Below are 15,305 nucleotides of genomic sequence, written 5' to 3'. Positions count from 1 at the left end.
CAACCATCACTCCTCCCCATCCCTCCCTCACACTCTGCCCCTACCCATCCCTCCCTCCACACCTTTGAACCTGTCTCTCCCTCCTCTCTCACCACCACTATAACCTGCTTGAAGCCCACCACCTGCTACCTCAACCCCATCGCTATCCCTCTCCTTGCTTCCCAGCCCTTTTACTCTCAGACCTCGTCAACCTCTTCCTGTCAATTGGCCCCATTCCCACCCCCCTAAAACAGCTGGCATCACCCCTATCCTAAAAAAAACCTTCCCTGGGACCCATCCCTGTTCACTAACTACTGCCCCATCTCCAACCCCCTTTCCTTTCCAAGGCCTTGAAGCAAAGTTGTTGCTTCCCAGCTTCACTCCTTCCTTTCCTGACACTCCCTTTATAAACTCCTCCAATTGAGTTTCCGTGCTCTCCACAGCCCTGGTCAAGGTGACAAATGACATTCTGTCCTTGAATGGTTCAGATCCTCCCTCTGTCTCCTTGTCCTCCTCAACCTCTCTGCTGCCTTTGACACTGTGGACGACTCTATCCTCCTCCACCACCTCTCCTCTCACCTTAACCTTCAATATTCTGTCCTTGAATGGTTCAGATCCTATCTCTCACACCAGCTGCACTTTGTCTCCACAAATGGCTTCTCCTCCATCCTTCGCACCGTCTCGTGCGGCGTTCCTCAGGGCTCTGTCCTCGGTCCTCTCCTCTTCAATCTGTATATGCTCCCTCTTGGTGACATCATCCGCACACATGGGGTCAACTTCCACATGTATGCGGATGACACCCAACTCTGTCTCTCTTCCTCCACCCTCGACTCCAGGATCACTGACTGTCCTGACAGACTGTCTGCCTGACATCAAGTCCCGGATGAGAACCAGCTTTCTACAGTTGAATGTCAGCAAGACCAAGGCTCTCCTGATTAGCTCGCGCCAGTGCCTCCTCACCTCAGGCATTGGCAGCATCAGCATCCACGGATGCACACTCCACCTCACCAAGTCAGTCAGGAACCTGGGCGTCTTGTTCGACCCTCAACTATCCTTTCTCCCCCACAACCAGGCCGCATCCACTCTGCCTTCCCCCTACCTCTGCAACATTGCCCAACTCCATCACTGCCTCACCCCTCAGGCCATCGAAGCCCTCATACATCCCTTCATTACAACCTGGCTCGACTATGCCAATGCCCTGCTTGTCGACCTTCCCAACTTTTCCCTCCACAGGCTGCAGATCATCCAGATCTCTGCAGCTTGTGTCCTCTCCTGCACCAGGCTCCGTGAGCCTATTACACTCACCCTTGCCTGGCTCCACTGGCTCCCCATTCCTCAGAAGTTCAAGTTCAAAATTCTAGTCCTCAGCTTCAAGGCCCTCCATGGCCTTACCTGCTCCTACCTCTCTGACCTGCTAACCCCTTATCTACCTGTCCGCTCCCTCCGCTCAGCAGGCTCCAGCCTGCTCCATGTCCCCTGCCCGGCCAACCCGCATCAGTGGTCGAGTTTTCAGCCTCTCTGCCCCCATACTCAGGAACTCCATCCCACATTTCCTTCACCTCATCCCTTCCTTGCCTCCTTCAAGGCAGTTATTAAACGAGCACAGCTCCCAGGACAGTCCAAGGCATCCCACACACATCTCTTCAAAACCTTCCATTTGATCTTACGCTCCTGTTCCTAGTGCAATCTTCAGTCCAAAAACCAACTTCATTCCAGGCTCTTAACCAAAGTCATTAATCTTTGAGACCAAACTACTAAAAGCTTTTTAAAAAGCTCAGTACACGGCTTCCAATGCGTTTACCCTTGTCCTCTGGGCTAGTAATGGATTTGACAAAACACTTAGCTTCCTGAAGCCAGATTGGCTGTCCCTTATCGAGCTGTGCGTTTCCGGCCATTCTCCCTCCTTCAAAATGGTTTTGAAGATTTTGTATTGACTGACAAACTAGATGTCAGCCTGGCTCAGTCAGTCCCATTCACGTCTCGCAGTCAGAAGGCTGTGTTGGGTGAGAGATTAGACTAAGATTTGTCAGCCTTTGAATTCTTTTAACGCTACATATCTAAAAAGGACCAAACTATAGGGATGTGGGGAAAAGGCAGGTAAATGGGACTGAAAGGATTGTTTTTTTAAAAGAATCGATACATTATAGATAGATGGAAATCTTTAAATTCTGATCTATTTGAAAAGAGAAGGTAGAATCCCTTGGTGTCCTGGTCAACAATTTGCAGATACATTGGTCATTCATTCCCCTCATGGCTGGAAACAGGTAAACGCAGTAACCAATTTGTGCACAACAAGCAGTCACTCCACAAGAGAGCAGTTGCTGGTGAAGCACTTCAAGACCTTGATGCTAAAGGAACTATACCAAATGCAAGGATTATAACAATGAACAGCTTCTACCAATGGCTCTTGAAGCACCACAACAATTGAAAAACACGTCCATCTCTTGTACATGTTGAGGTGTGTGTGTGTGTCGATCCAAGATATTGGGTTTTCCCTACAACGCCGGTTCACACTGGTGCAGACCCTGGATATAGTAATAATCATCATCCTTGTTTTATTAAAGCGCTTCACAGAATATACTGTAAAGTGAACTGACTGTATATTTTGTGAGCGAAAGCCAATTGCACACCGCAGTGCCCAGAAGCAGTCGTGGATTGAGTGACCAAATTCTTATTTTAAAAAATATATATTTTGTCGCGATTATTACCCCTTAGACGCCAGGCGGTTAAAACGGAAAACAAAACTGCGCTGAACTGATTCGAGCGCAGCCACCCAGTTAATGAGGCAGTGTGTGGGACACAAAAGCAGGAAATTAGGCTTCTTTCAGCGAGAAGAAAATAATAAAAATGTTCTTTTAAACGGGAGCTGGTGGGAAGAGTGCTCAACATTCACAGTCTGAGCAGCCAGGCGGTTTCCATGGAAACTGCAGTGGCTGAGATTTCTCTCTCTGTCTCTCTACATTAACAGGTATCTGCGCTGCACTTGAGCAGATAAGGAAAATCCTCCTCAAACCCAAATCTGCACTTATTTGACATGCGCCGCGGCACTTGAACAAACGCATCAGGTTCTGTAGGAAATGGCGGAAAGTCATTAATGATCCATTCAGGGTCACAGCACAAGGCAGAGGCTCAGGATTCCCTCACAGACACAGAAGCTTCACCCATCAGCTCACTCCAAGAGAAACACCAGCTAATAATAATAATGATAATATTAATAATCCTTGCATATAGTATAACGCCTTATCATGTCGCTGAAACTTCTCAAAGCGCTTCACAGGATATTGTAAAGTGGAGTAACTGTGTATTTTGTGGGCAAAACGCAGCAGCCAATTACGCACAACTCTTACCAATGCACCGACCTAACTGAGCTGCCACCTGAAACTCCCCCCACCACCCACCACTGCTTATTCACTCCACCTATTGCCTCCCCCTGGGTCACTCCCTCCTTTCACGTCATCTTGGCAAAGCATTTTCAGACATTTCGCCCATGAAATATACAGTCACTACACTTTAGTGTATCCTGTGAAGCGCTTTGAGACGTCTCAACAACATGATAAGGCACCGTATCAGATGCAAGGATTATTATTATTATTTTCCATTAGGAAAACCACTGCAGTATATATGTGAGAGCTGTTACTATTCTCGTTTGGCCCCGGTTAAGGGGAAAAGACAAAAAGGGAACATTTAATCTATTTAAACTACAAACTATAAATATTTAAACTAATTCATCAAGTTTGACTTTTGTTGTAGTTTGACTTTTCAGCGTTCTGCCTTCTTCCTGGGTAGCAAGACTGATTCTCCAGGATAGTAAAATGCCATAAATGGCACAGACGCGATTGCCAGAAAGGCTTTTGAGCTTAACACAAGGTTTTGTGGTTTCACTTTATGTCCCCTCAGCAGAAATACGCCATTTCTCTAAATTCTTAAATAAAGTTTCCTTGTATCAATAAACCACCTACCGCCTGAAGCCCTATCCACTCCAGCCTGACTCCGTTATTATTCAGCAGCAAACATACGCACTGGGGAAAAGACACGCAATGCAGGAAGCTGTAGATACAGTGTGAATAGTGTACACAGTACTGAGCTGTACATGTGAGGAATATGAATGCAGTGTACACAGTACTGAGCCGTACAGTGGGGGGGTGTGAATACAGTGTACACAGTACTGAGCTGTACAGTGGGAGGGGAGGGAAGTGAATACAGTGTACCCAGTACTGAGCTGTACAGTGGGGGGGGAGGGAGGTGAATGCATGTACACTGTACTGAGCTGTACAGCGGGGGGGGGGGGGGGGGGGTGGGGTTGAATACAGTGTACACAGTACTGAGCTGTCAGTGGGGTTGTGTGAATGATGGCGCACACACTTACTGGCAGAGATGAGCGGTGTGGACGAGGAAATGGGAATCTGAAGCTCGGACTGACTGCTCTGGCTGCCGCTGCTCTCAAACGAATCCTGTCCCTCCGTCTGTCCCGCTGGGGAGGAAGCAATCTCTGCCAGCACCTCCAGGTCCTTCAAAATCACCTGCAATCACACAACACCCACAGCACTCAGAGACTCGGACACAAGTGGGCAATGTCAGAGCATCAGACAGTTTGCTCGCTTGTGGAAAATGAACTCACATCTAAACTGAGTCAACGAACTGAACTTTTGCTCACAAAATATACAGTCACTCCACTTTACAGTATATCCTGTGAAGCACTTTGAGACGTCTCAATCATGTGATAAGGTGCTATATCAAACGCAAGTTATTATTATTATTATGGACTGGAGCCAGAGTGAGCAAGTGCTGGCAGCACTGTGTACAGAGGAGCACACAAACTAGCTCACACGCACACACACACAACAACAACAACAAAATTACATTTATAGAGCGCCTTTCACGTCGGGAGGACGTCCCAAAGCGCTGAACACACAAACACACACACAGGGAATGTTGTGCACAAGAGCGTTCCCTCAACATCTGAACTTTCACAGTCCTTGCATCACTCTGCGGTTTATCATCATCTTTGCATTTAATCCAGCAGTTTTAATGTCAAGAGACCTCACAACGCTTCACAGGTAATTACTGTCAAGTGCAGTGACTCTGTTCCACAAAGAGGCAGCCAACCTGCACTCAACAAAGTTCCACACACTGCCAAGAAGTGAACCACTAATTTATTGTCTGGATTGTTGGCCAGGACAGTGGGAGAAACTCCCTTCTCTCCCTGAGTAGTGCCATTGGATCTTTTAATGTTATAATAAAATAATAATGTTTGCAGTTGATGTAGGGTCTCATCACATCTTCGAGCCATCTCAAAGCACTTCACAGAATATACTGTAAAGTGGAACAAAAACAGAAGTGGCTGGGAACACTCAGCAGGTCAGGCAGCATTTATGGAAAAACGAAAGTAAGACAACATTTCAGGTCCACCACCCTTCATCAGAACACTGTAAAATGGAGTGACTGTGTATTTTGTGGGTGAAATGTTCACGGCAGACAGGACCTCAGTTCAACGTCTCATCTGAAGGACGGTACCTCTTAACAATGCACAGGACTGGGGCATCAGCTTGCGCTGTGAGCTCAAAATCCTTAATGGGAGGCTTGAACCCACATCCTAGAGAGGAGCGTGGGACCTGGGAGAGGCACAGGAGGGAGTCTGTGCAACTGTCCCCCCTCCCATCCCAATAAAAGAGGCAGGTGAGTACAGTGACAAAACATTGGAAAAATGCAAGTGTCCTGACAATGGTGCTCTCTCTCTCCCTCTCTCTCAAAGTGGCCAATCTTGGCTTACATGAATTATAATACTGAAAAATAATCCTTACGTTAGATAGAGCAGCTTTTGTGAATAGAGAGGGACGGGACATCTCAAAAAAAGACCAGTGACTGTGTATTTTGTGGACGACTTGCACGCAGTAGTGTCCGACAAACAGCTGTGGAATGAACGGCCAATTTTATCTGGGGATTGTTGGCCAAGACACTGGGAGAAACTTCCTTTATTCAAATTATGCCATAGGATCTTTAATATCCACCTGAACAGGCACATCTGACTGTGCAGTGCTCCCCCAGCATAGCCCAGTCAGCTCAAAGTCCCAATATGGTGCTTGAACCCACAACCTCGCAAGTGACAAACTAATAATTTGGTCACTTCAACCCACGACTGTTTGTGGGACGCTGCTGTGCACAATTGGCTGTCGCGTTTCACCCACAAAATATAGTTAATTCACTTTACAGTATATTCTCTGAAGCGCTTTGGGGCGTCTCGAAGGCGTGATAAGGCGCTGTGTCAAATGGAAGGATTATTATTATTAAGTGTACTGCTGCTAGAGCCAGGGTGATACACAGTTCCTCCTCTATGACAGCTGGATACCTCCCTCCTGCTCATCCCATGCTCCACCTGTGGCACGGAAACAGAGACCAAAGCGATTCCCTCACATCGTCCAGCGCAGTGCAAACAAATTCCTCCCCTGGGCTCCCCTCTGACCCGCTGCCCCTCCCTCTCAGCATCATTACCCACTTAATCTGTCGCAACGTAAAGTGATCACCCGGTCACCTTTCATCTCATGTGTTTGAAGGTAATGAAATGGCACTTCACACACTGCTTTAGCAACCAGCAACCTGCAAACATTTCATCTATAATTCATACACAGGAGGCTTGCAAACAGATAGCTCGCTCTCTTTCCCCCTTGTGAAGGCACAGACTTCGCCACCATAGGATAATCCTATCCTCAAAGGACCCCTAGTGGCAACTGTGCCAGCGGTTGCCACAAAGCCATTTCCTTCTGCACTTTTAAGATCCGAGGCCACATCCCATTACAGCACTGTCTATTCATAACCAGCGAGGCCTCTGTGCCTGAATACAGCTTTATGTGGCACAATGGTTGGCACCAGTACAGACTTTGTTTTTAATACCATCAATGAGAGCGTGTGTTTCAATATCTCCCAATAAACTGGCACAGTACCCACTGCGGGACCAAGACAAGGCCGCCACGAGCTTTTCCATCCTTCCCCACATCGGCTGAGCTAGATAGACAAACGGGTAGAAGAAAAGAGCGGAAAATGGCCTAGAGGCTCATCAAGGGCATTCCTGTAACCATCCCCAACCTCCACATCCCTCTCCTTACTCTCATACGCTTCTCTCCTGTTGCCGCTCACCCACTCCCCTCCCACAGGAGCCCGCGCACCCACTCCCCTCCCACAGGAGCCCGCGCACCCACTCCCCTCCCACAGGAGCCCGCGCACCCACTCCCCTCCCACAGGAGCCCGCGCACCCACTCCCCTCCCACACCAGCCCATCCACCCAAGGACACCAATTTAAAATATTTGTTAAAAGAAAGGAGGTGAGGAGAAATATTTTCACACAGCGAGTTGTTGGGATCGGGAATACATTGCTTGAAAGGTTGGGGGAAGTCGATTCGATAACAGCTTTTAAGAGAGAAGTAGATAATTATACGGGGACGACAAGTTTGCAGAGGTATGGGGAGAGAGCGGGGGAGTGGGGTTGATCAGGGCTATGGGGGAGAGCAGGGGAGTGGGGTTGATCAGGGCTATGGGGAGAGAGCGGGGGAGTGGGGTTGATCAGGGCTATGGGGAGAGAGCGGGGGAGTAGGGTTGATTTGGAAGCTCTTTTCAAAGAGCTGACACAGACACGATGGGTCGAATGGCCTCCTTCTGTGCTGTATAATTCTATGATTCTATGAATTCAATACAAGGGAGCACAGCGCCTTGGGACTGAATAACTATGGTATCCACATTCGTAGATGAAGTGCAACGCAGGCCCGGACTAAAATAACTCATTAACACGTCTCATTCTCAATGTCTCGCCCATTGTTTAAAGCCTTTGTGTCGTGAGGTGAATTTAAAGGCAGGCAGCTGGGTGTCAGATTGGCTGTCATATTCGCCTACAAAATACAGTCACTACATTTTACAGTGAAATCCTGTGAAGCACTTTGAGACTTTTTGATGACACTATAAAGTGTTACGACAAAGATTCTTCACATCATTGACATGGGAAGGAAGGATCCTTTTATTTACTGTCGGAGCAAATACATTTAAGCAGTTTCATTGCACTGATCAATTTAAGAATGATTAGCAATACTGTGGAGCTCGGTAACTGAACAGCCATTAACCTTGGAGAAAGCTTTGATGGAGGAAGTGAAGTTACCACTGTGCTAATTACGTGTAAGAACTGACAGGTTTGGATGCTGAGGGCCATTTTGCTCAAGGTGTCATTGTTCAAGGAGACTTTGCTGCGGCTAAGGACTGAACGTTCAGAACTTACGTCGCAATGAGCTTCCAACTTGGGAGGAGGTGAGGAGAGAGATAGAGAGAGAGCCCTTCACGCCATTGGCAACTCAGTGTAAAGAAATCTCAGAGGAACACAATGCTCACTAACTATCCAGAGAAGTGATCGCTCGCCACAAACAGGGGTGAAATTTGGCGGTCATATGAATATACACTGATTTCTACAGTAGAGGCAGATCCATAGTGTTGGGCTGTCAGTCTCTGGTTGCTAGTTAGCAGAACACCAGCCTACAGAGTTTTCTGTTTCCTACAAAGTGGATTGCAAAAATTTCACCCCTTGAGAATAAACAACAACAACAAAGTACATTTGTATAGCGTCTTTCACTAATAAAGTCATCTCCTACAGCATTGGTGGCCAACCTGTGGCCCGCGGGACGAAAGTGGCTCACGGGACCGTCATAAAGCCCGCACGCCCCCACCCCATCCCACCTCCCCCCCACCCCAAACATTCGCACGAGTCTAGGTAAGTCCGTGTTCGATCAGTAGTGTGTATTTCCATTTTGGGGGGGATTGAATATCTCCTGATTCAGGGCATACATCGAGAAATATGCAATCAAGAACATTTATTATGTTGGCCAACCGTAAAGTCCATGGCTTTTCAAACAGGAACCCTCTGTTATGAAGCTGTGACACACTGCTCTAAGTTTCTCGATGTTGTATTGTCAACAAACTTAGCGTGTATTTAGTCTGTGACGGGCTGCCGTCTAAACCCTTCTCAAAGAGCGGCTGGAACACGGCAAATTCCAGCGCCCAGTGCCAAGAGCAAGAGGGGATTATTAATCCTCTTTGGGGACACACTCAGCGAGGGTGGGTACAGGATGGGTTTGGAATCACACGGGTTGCGCTGCCAGGATCTCGGTGACTGTGAAACACGAAAACTAATTCTCACCAAATGAGATATGGTTTGGCCGTCGCTTCGGGTTAGTTACTGCTTCTAAAGTTCAGGTACTAAAAGCTTAGTTCTAAAGCAGCCAGATATTCTATTCAGATATAAGGCAAGATTTAAAAAAAGAAGGGAGTTTCTCTCTCTCCTGGTGTCCTGGTCAACAATCCCCCAAATAAAATTGGTCACTTACTCCATGGTTGTTTGTGGGACACTGCTGTCACGTTTCGCCCGCAAGGTACAGTCAATCCACTTTACAGTATATTCTGTGAAGTGCTTTGAGATGTCTCAATGATGTAATAAGGCGCTGTATTATATGCAAAGGTTAATATTATTAATATTATAAGAACATAAGAATTAGGAGCGGGAGTCGGCCGTTCGGCCCCTCGAGCCTACCCCACCATTCAATAAGATCATGGCTGATCTTCAGACCGCACTCTAATTACCTGCCCTCTCCCCATATCCCTCTTTTTTAAAAAATCTATCAGTCTCAGCCTTGAAGATGTTCAAGGACTGAGCATCTACAGCCTTCTGGGGGAGTGAATTCCAGAAATGTTTCCTTAACTCTGTTCTAAAAGGCTGGCCCTTAATTTTTAGACTGTGACCCCTGGTTATAGATTCTCCTACCGGGGAAACAGACCCTCAGTGCCTACTTTATCAGCCCTTTAAGAATCTTATATGTTTCAATAAGATTATAGGCTGAAATTAATGGCCAATTAACCTCCACTCTGTGATGCATTTTTACGGTTCCCCTCCATTGTTTTCCTTCTGCCTTTATTGGGGATATTCAGCCTCTCGAGCCTCTTCCACCATTCTATGAGATCATGGCTGACTTGTACTGCAAATCCAATTACCCACCCTTGCCCTGTATCCCTTGATACCCTGACCTAACAAGAGATAGTAAGGGTATCAACAAATATTATTTCCGTTAGGCTTATTCATCAGGCTGGAAAGAATGCAACCATCCACGGGCTCTGGAGCCAGACCAACAGCACTGGAAGTTAATGTAACAATAGAAATAAATCTAAATGAAATTCCATTCTCACCCTGTTTCCAGGGGTAATTTTGTGAAGGGCAAGTTCAAGGCAGACACGGGGGAGTATTTCCTCCTTCAACAAAGCTTCGTCAACAGCTGGGGCCGGGTTGATTAGGATGGTGGTTGAAGCCAGAACGCTGGATTCACTCAAGAAACAGCTCAATCGGTAATGGGAAGCCACCAGGGTGGGTTCTCTGGAAGGTGATAAAATGGCCCTCAGCATCCAAACCTTGGCCCGGTGCTTGCCTCGCATATAATTTTATAATCTAGGTCAAAGCAGGGGCCATAAATTATGTAAAAAGGCAATTAGAGAGATGTCTGAAAAAGCACATCAGCAGTGTTTGGAGCGCAAGCAGGAATACACTGGGGGACCATTTTTTTTATTTGGTCAACTGGGTGTCTGACACATGCAGAAGAAGCCCATCATTGTTTTAAAGAGTCTCCAAATCAAACAGCGTTCCATGCATTCCAGCTGGGCCCACCCTGCCCCTTAGCGCTTTGGCTTGGAGCTGAGTGGGAAGAGTTCCTGCCCCCAGTGATGAGTGGCTTCTCCAGGTCCTGCAGAATGCAGTTCCCTTATTGCTCTGGTTCTATGTACTATATAAAGGAGTGAACATGTTGGCTCTCTCCCATCTGTGGGCTGTGCTGGTGTCTGCAGAGGGTGCTTGAATGCAACTGAACGTTTAACAACGATTTCCTGTCCCCTGGGTTTACTTTCAATCTCAAAGTGGACAGATGAGATTTTCTAAAACCTAACGCAGAACAGGTTTCTCACAGGGATATCTCTCAGGAAATAAAATGGAAGGAAATGAACTGGCCCCATAAATCTGCTGCACCAGAACAGACCTCATGTTTGGAAAAAATGAGTGTGCAGATCTGTTTGGCCAACCCAGTGGAGGGAGGCTTATCTGAAGTCCTGCTGTTCAGAGCAAGTCAGTGACGCCACCCTTTGCCACACACGCGTACTCTCCTCATGGCAGTGTATTTTAAAGGGATACAGGACTGAATTGTGGGACATTGCAATTCAGGTGGATGTGAAGGGACCGTCCTTCCAAAGAACTTTTAAAGACACGTAGTATCTTTCTCCAGGCTATCCTGGCTGATCCATCCACGTAATATAAATTCAAATTATTTGGCTGCTCGACTCATTGTTGTTCAGGATACGTCACCGACATACGTCACTGACACACGTCACCGACACACCCTACTGACACATGCACTTTTATTTCTAATCAACAAAAGTGCTTGGAGACCTATGTTATGTGAAGTGCGCTACAAAAATGCAAGTTAGCATTAATTATGGTTCAATACAACTAACACTTGTATAGCGCCTTTCTCGCCAGGAGGATGCCTCAAAGCTATTCCTTTCCTGGCAATGTCCCAAAGCTACTAATCGGCTTTGAACCAAACGCCACATGGATCGCAGGGTTTTGGGGCAGGTTTAACACATACCAGTTTAACTCAACCAGCCTTCAATCCCAGTCTGGCACATGCAGCCGCACCTCATTCTAATAAAACGCTGCACCAATAAAGCTGCCACCACAGCGCTCCGGAACAGAATACACAAACTGTATTCTCACTCCCGGGCCAGTCGGGGCATCTTCAACAACAACACATTCCATTTACACAGGGCCTTACAAGTCGGGAGGACGTCCCAAGGCGCTGGACTGGACAGTCAGGGATTTGGGCCCGAGCTGGGGGTTGGGATCAGGAGAGGGTGGAGGGCGAGGGAGGGTAGGGGTAGGAGGGTGACCGAATGCGAGGTCGAAGAGGAGGGTCTTCAGACGTGCTTTGAAGGAGGTGAGGGAGTGAGACAAAGGGATGGAGTTCCAAAGGGTGGGGGCAGAGAAGCTGAAGGCCTGACCGCCAATGGTGGAGTGGGCAGGACAGACTTACGTGCACTAGTTTCCCCTCAAAGAGTTTAGTCAGAGAAGCAGCAGCGGACGGGGCTGTGAACTCCCCTCCAGGCACGTGTTGGTTTGAAGTATGAAAACCCAGGTCACTATTTGAAGCCTCAGATTGTAACCAGAGCCTGTCTGCCTGAGGCAATCCAGCCATTTTGCTTTATAAATTGATGCTTCCTCACCTCGTGACAGTTAGTTACTTGCTCTCCGGCAGGGCTGAGTCTGAGGAGAGGCCCACTGTCCTTTGCAGACCGTCCCTCTCTCCTTTCACCTCACCAAACCTGGGATTCTCCACCGCGGTTGGTAAAGGCAGCAGCCAACAGCAAATGAGATAACAACAACAACTTGCATTTACTAACAGCCCTTCATGTGGGGTAGCGCTTCGCAGTGACAACGAGCAAGGGGGAGGGGGGGGTGGGTGACATACAAGCCGAGATAACAAGAGGAGAAACGCTTTCCCCAATCCTAAACACAAATTGGACCAGATCCCCCTCTCTCTCTGGGTCTCTCTGAGAAAGGATTCCTCTTATCAAAGAAAATCTGCTTTCATGGAGCACAAGAGATTTATCAGTTATAAAAACAGAAGTCGCTGGGAACACTCAGCAGGTCAGGCAGCAGGTATGGAGAGAAGGGATTTGAATGTAAATTTGGTCATCGACCTGAAACATTAACTGACTTTCCTCTCTCCATAGATGCTGCCTGACCCGCTGAGCGCTCCCAGCCACTTCTGTTTTCATTTCAGGAACACAAGGTCATTGAGTTGAGTTCTGACGAAAGGTCATCGACCTAAATTGTTAACTCCCCAGGTAGTCACAGTCTCCTCACTGGAGCCAATTCCAATTATCAGTCAATCAGAATCTCATTTTCTGTAAAGTCCTTTGAGACAAGTGACAGGTGAAGGTTATAAATCAATTTGCTGTACCTAGGAATTATACAGATTTATTTACATCAAAACATGCGTACCGATATCAATCAGTGGCTACATTTTAAACTAAAAGAGAGAACCTGATTGAGTCTACTCACGCAACTCAATCCACAGCAAAATCCTCAGTAAACACATACTGAGGTAAAGTGTACGGCCTCTGCTGGTTGGTACATCACCAGGAGGACATCCCAAAGCGCTTCACAAAATTTTACTGTAAAGTGTAATGACGGTATGTTTTGTAGAGGAACATGGCAGCCAATTTGCACACAGCAAAGTCTCGCAAACAACCATGAGCTGAAAGACCGATTTTATTTGCGGGATTGTTGGTTAGGACGCCAGGAGAGAGAAACTCCCTTCTCTTTTTGAGTAATGCCATGGGATCTTTACATCCACTTTAACAGGTCCTCCGACAATGCAGCACTCTCTCTGCCTTGTATTGAAGTGTCAACCTAGACAGTGAGTTCAAAGCAGCGATGTGGAGCTTGAAGCTACAACTGACTCAGAGGCATGAGTGCTACTGACTGAGACAGGCTGAGAAATGCCTCAAAGCATTTTAGGGGCAAAGGTAATTGAGGTAGGAATGAAATGACCAAAAGCACAGGGATAGAGAGAAATGAGGTAGAGAGAGAGGTGGCGAGATAGAGAGAGAGAGAGAGAGGTACCGAGAGAGGAAGTGGAAAAAACACAGGGGAAATAAAATAAAATTCTGCCGAATTCTGTCTAACCTGGAGCAAATTATCTATAATATACAAATCTATATTCCATTACACTCTGCACAAAAGATCATAGTGTCTCCTTCAAATGGTTACATTCTCTGACCTGGCCTCAAATAGTGAAATGCAATGGTACGTAGACAGGATCTTTCATAAATCCTGTACAACACAGGCACTGTTTGATCACACACTAACACATCAGTCATGTTCAAACACAGCTCAAAGTGATTTACTGAGAAACACGGCAAGGCTGGGAGATGAATATCTTCCCGCTCTTAAAGTACGCATAAAATCAGCTCACGTTATCCTGCAGTGTGAAGCTCACACAGACCTATGTAACCTGTAACATCACATAAAAGCCAGGTAAAGGCAACAGGAGAATTGCTTTGTCAACCAGCAGAATAGACATGATGGACTAATGGCTATCTGTGCTGTGAATTTCTATGGTTGGAGCTAAACAAAAAACATTAACAACACGCAAACATAACTTCACTCTTGTGAATCCCCAGATATCAACTTCAGGGCTGTTTGTGGCTTGTTTAAGCGCGCTGGGACGCTACACTGCGTGAGGGGCGCAAGTTGTTGCTATTGTCATCATGCGTTAATTGGCTGCCACGTTCAACTACAACTTCACAGTGAATATTTTGAAGCGCTTTGAGAGGTTGATGTGATCGGGCAATTTCAATTGCAAAGATTATTAGGTTCTTGTCATTTCCCACCTCATCCAAACCCTGTCCTCGACTTCACCTCATTCTCGTCAGACGTCGATGCAGTCACCTGTTTTGAGGTGCGATTTCTGCATGCGGGGACGTTGGTGGTGGTGGTGTTGGGGGAGAGGGCTTGGGGTAGAAAGAATCGGTGGGTAGTGGTGTGGGAATGTAAAAGGACTAAAATACGTAAAGTACAGAGTGTCTAGACTATGATAAGATTAAAGTTGTTTTTTAAGCAACAATGTAGATACATTAGAGCAGAACCAGTGTCCTTGTCCTGTCCTGTCTGCAAATGTATAATTAAACTTGTGATGACTGAATATTGCTTGTCAATCAACAGCAAGAATTGTTTTGAGACATGAGGTGATTGCAAATAATCATGTATATAAACTGATAGGACTGCCCCATTGGTAGAGGGAGAGTACCGACTCTTCTGAGAGACGTGCTATTGTATTGCCTCTCGCTTTCCCTCTCCTCGCAGCAAGTATTTGAATAAACTATATTTCTGAGCTAACTCTGTTTGTGAGTGTTCGTTTATTCCTAGCTACAGCGACTACATCCTGGGTTCGACAGTGGGAGTGGGGGCCCAGGTGTGTCCTCACTCTAACTCTACATCTTATATTGTAGCCTCAACTGCAGTCCAACAATTCATATTAGAACATGGGACCTTCTAGTTTCCATGGCCCAGTGTTGCATTGAGCATTGGCCACTAGACTATAGACAGAGAGAGAAAGAGAGAGAGAGTGAGAGAGGTAGGCACATCATTACAGTGCTGTGTAAAAATAGCACCTCTCTTTCTCCCCCAACAAAGTGACGACATGAAGTCGTGCAGTCTTTACTCTATTTATTAGGCTCTTTAACCTTTAACTTCAGGC

The 15,305-nt window shown here is 46.7% G+C and overlaps 1 protein-coding gene across 1 annotated transcript in view; it reads right to left on the bottom strand.

The window, feature by feature from the left end:
• The window catches only part of vac14 (vac14 homolog (S. cerevisiae)), a 142,820-nt gene that overhangs the window by 87,704 nt on the left and 39,811 nt on the right, over positions 1-15,305 (bottom strand). Inside the window, exon 14 of the mRNA XM_042340298.1 lies at positions 4,346-4,499. Coding sequence (XP_042196232.1) covers positions 4,346-4,499 — 154 coding nt within the window. The remainder of the gene's footprint in view (positions 1-4,345; positions 4,500-15,305) is intronic.

Source organism: Callorhinchus milii, unplaced genomic scaffold (genome assembly GCF_018977255.1).
Source record: "Callorhinchus milii isolate IMCB2004 unplaced genomic scaffold, IMCB_Cmil_1.0 Scaffold14, whole genome shotgun sequence".
Taxonomy (NCBI): domain Eukaryota; kingdom Metazoa; phylum Chordata; class Chondrichthyes; order Chimaeriformes; family Callorhinchidae; genus Callorhinchus; species Callorhinchus milii.
This window is presented reverse-complemented; position numbering and strand designations above follow the sequence as displayed.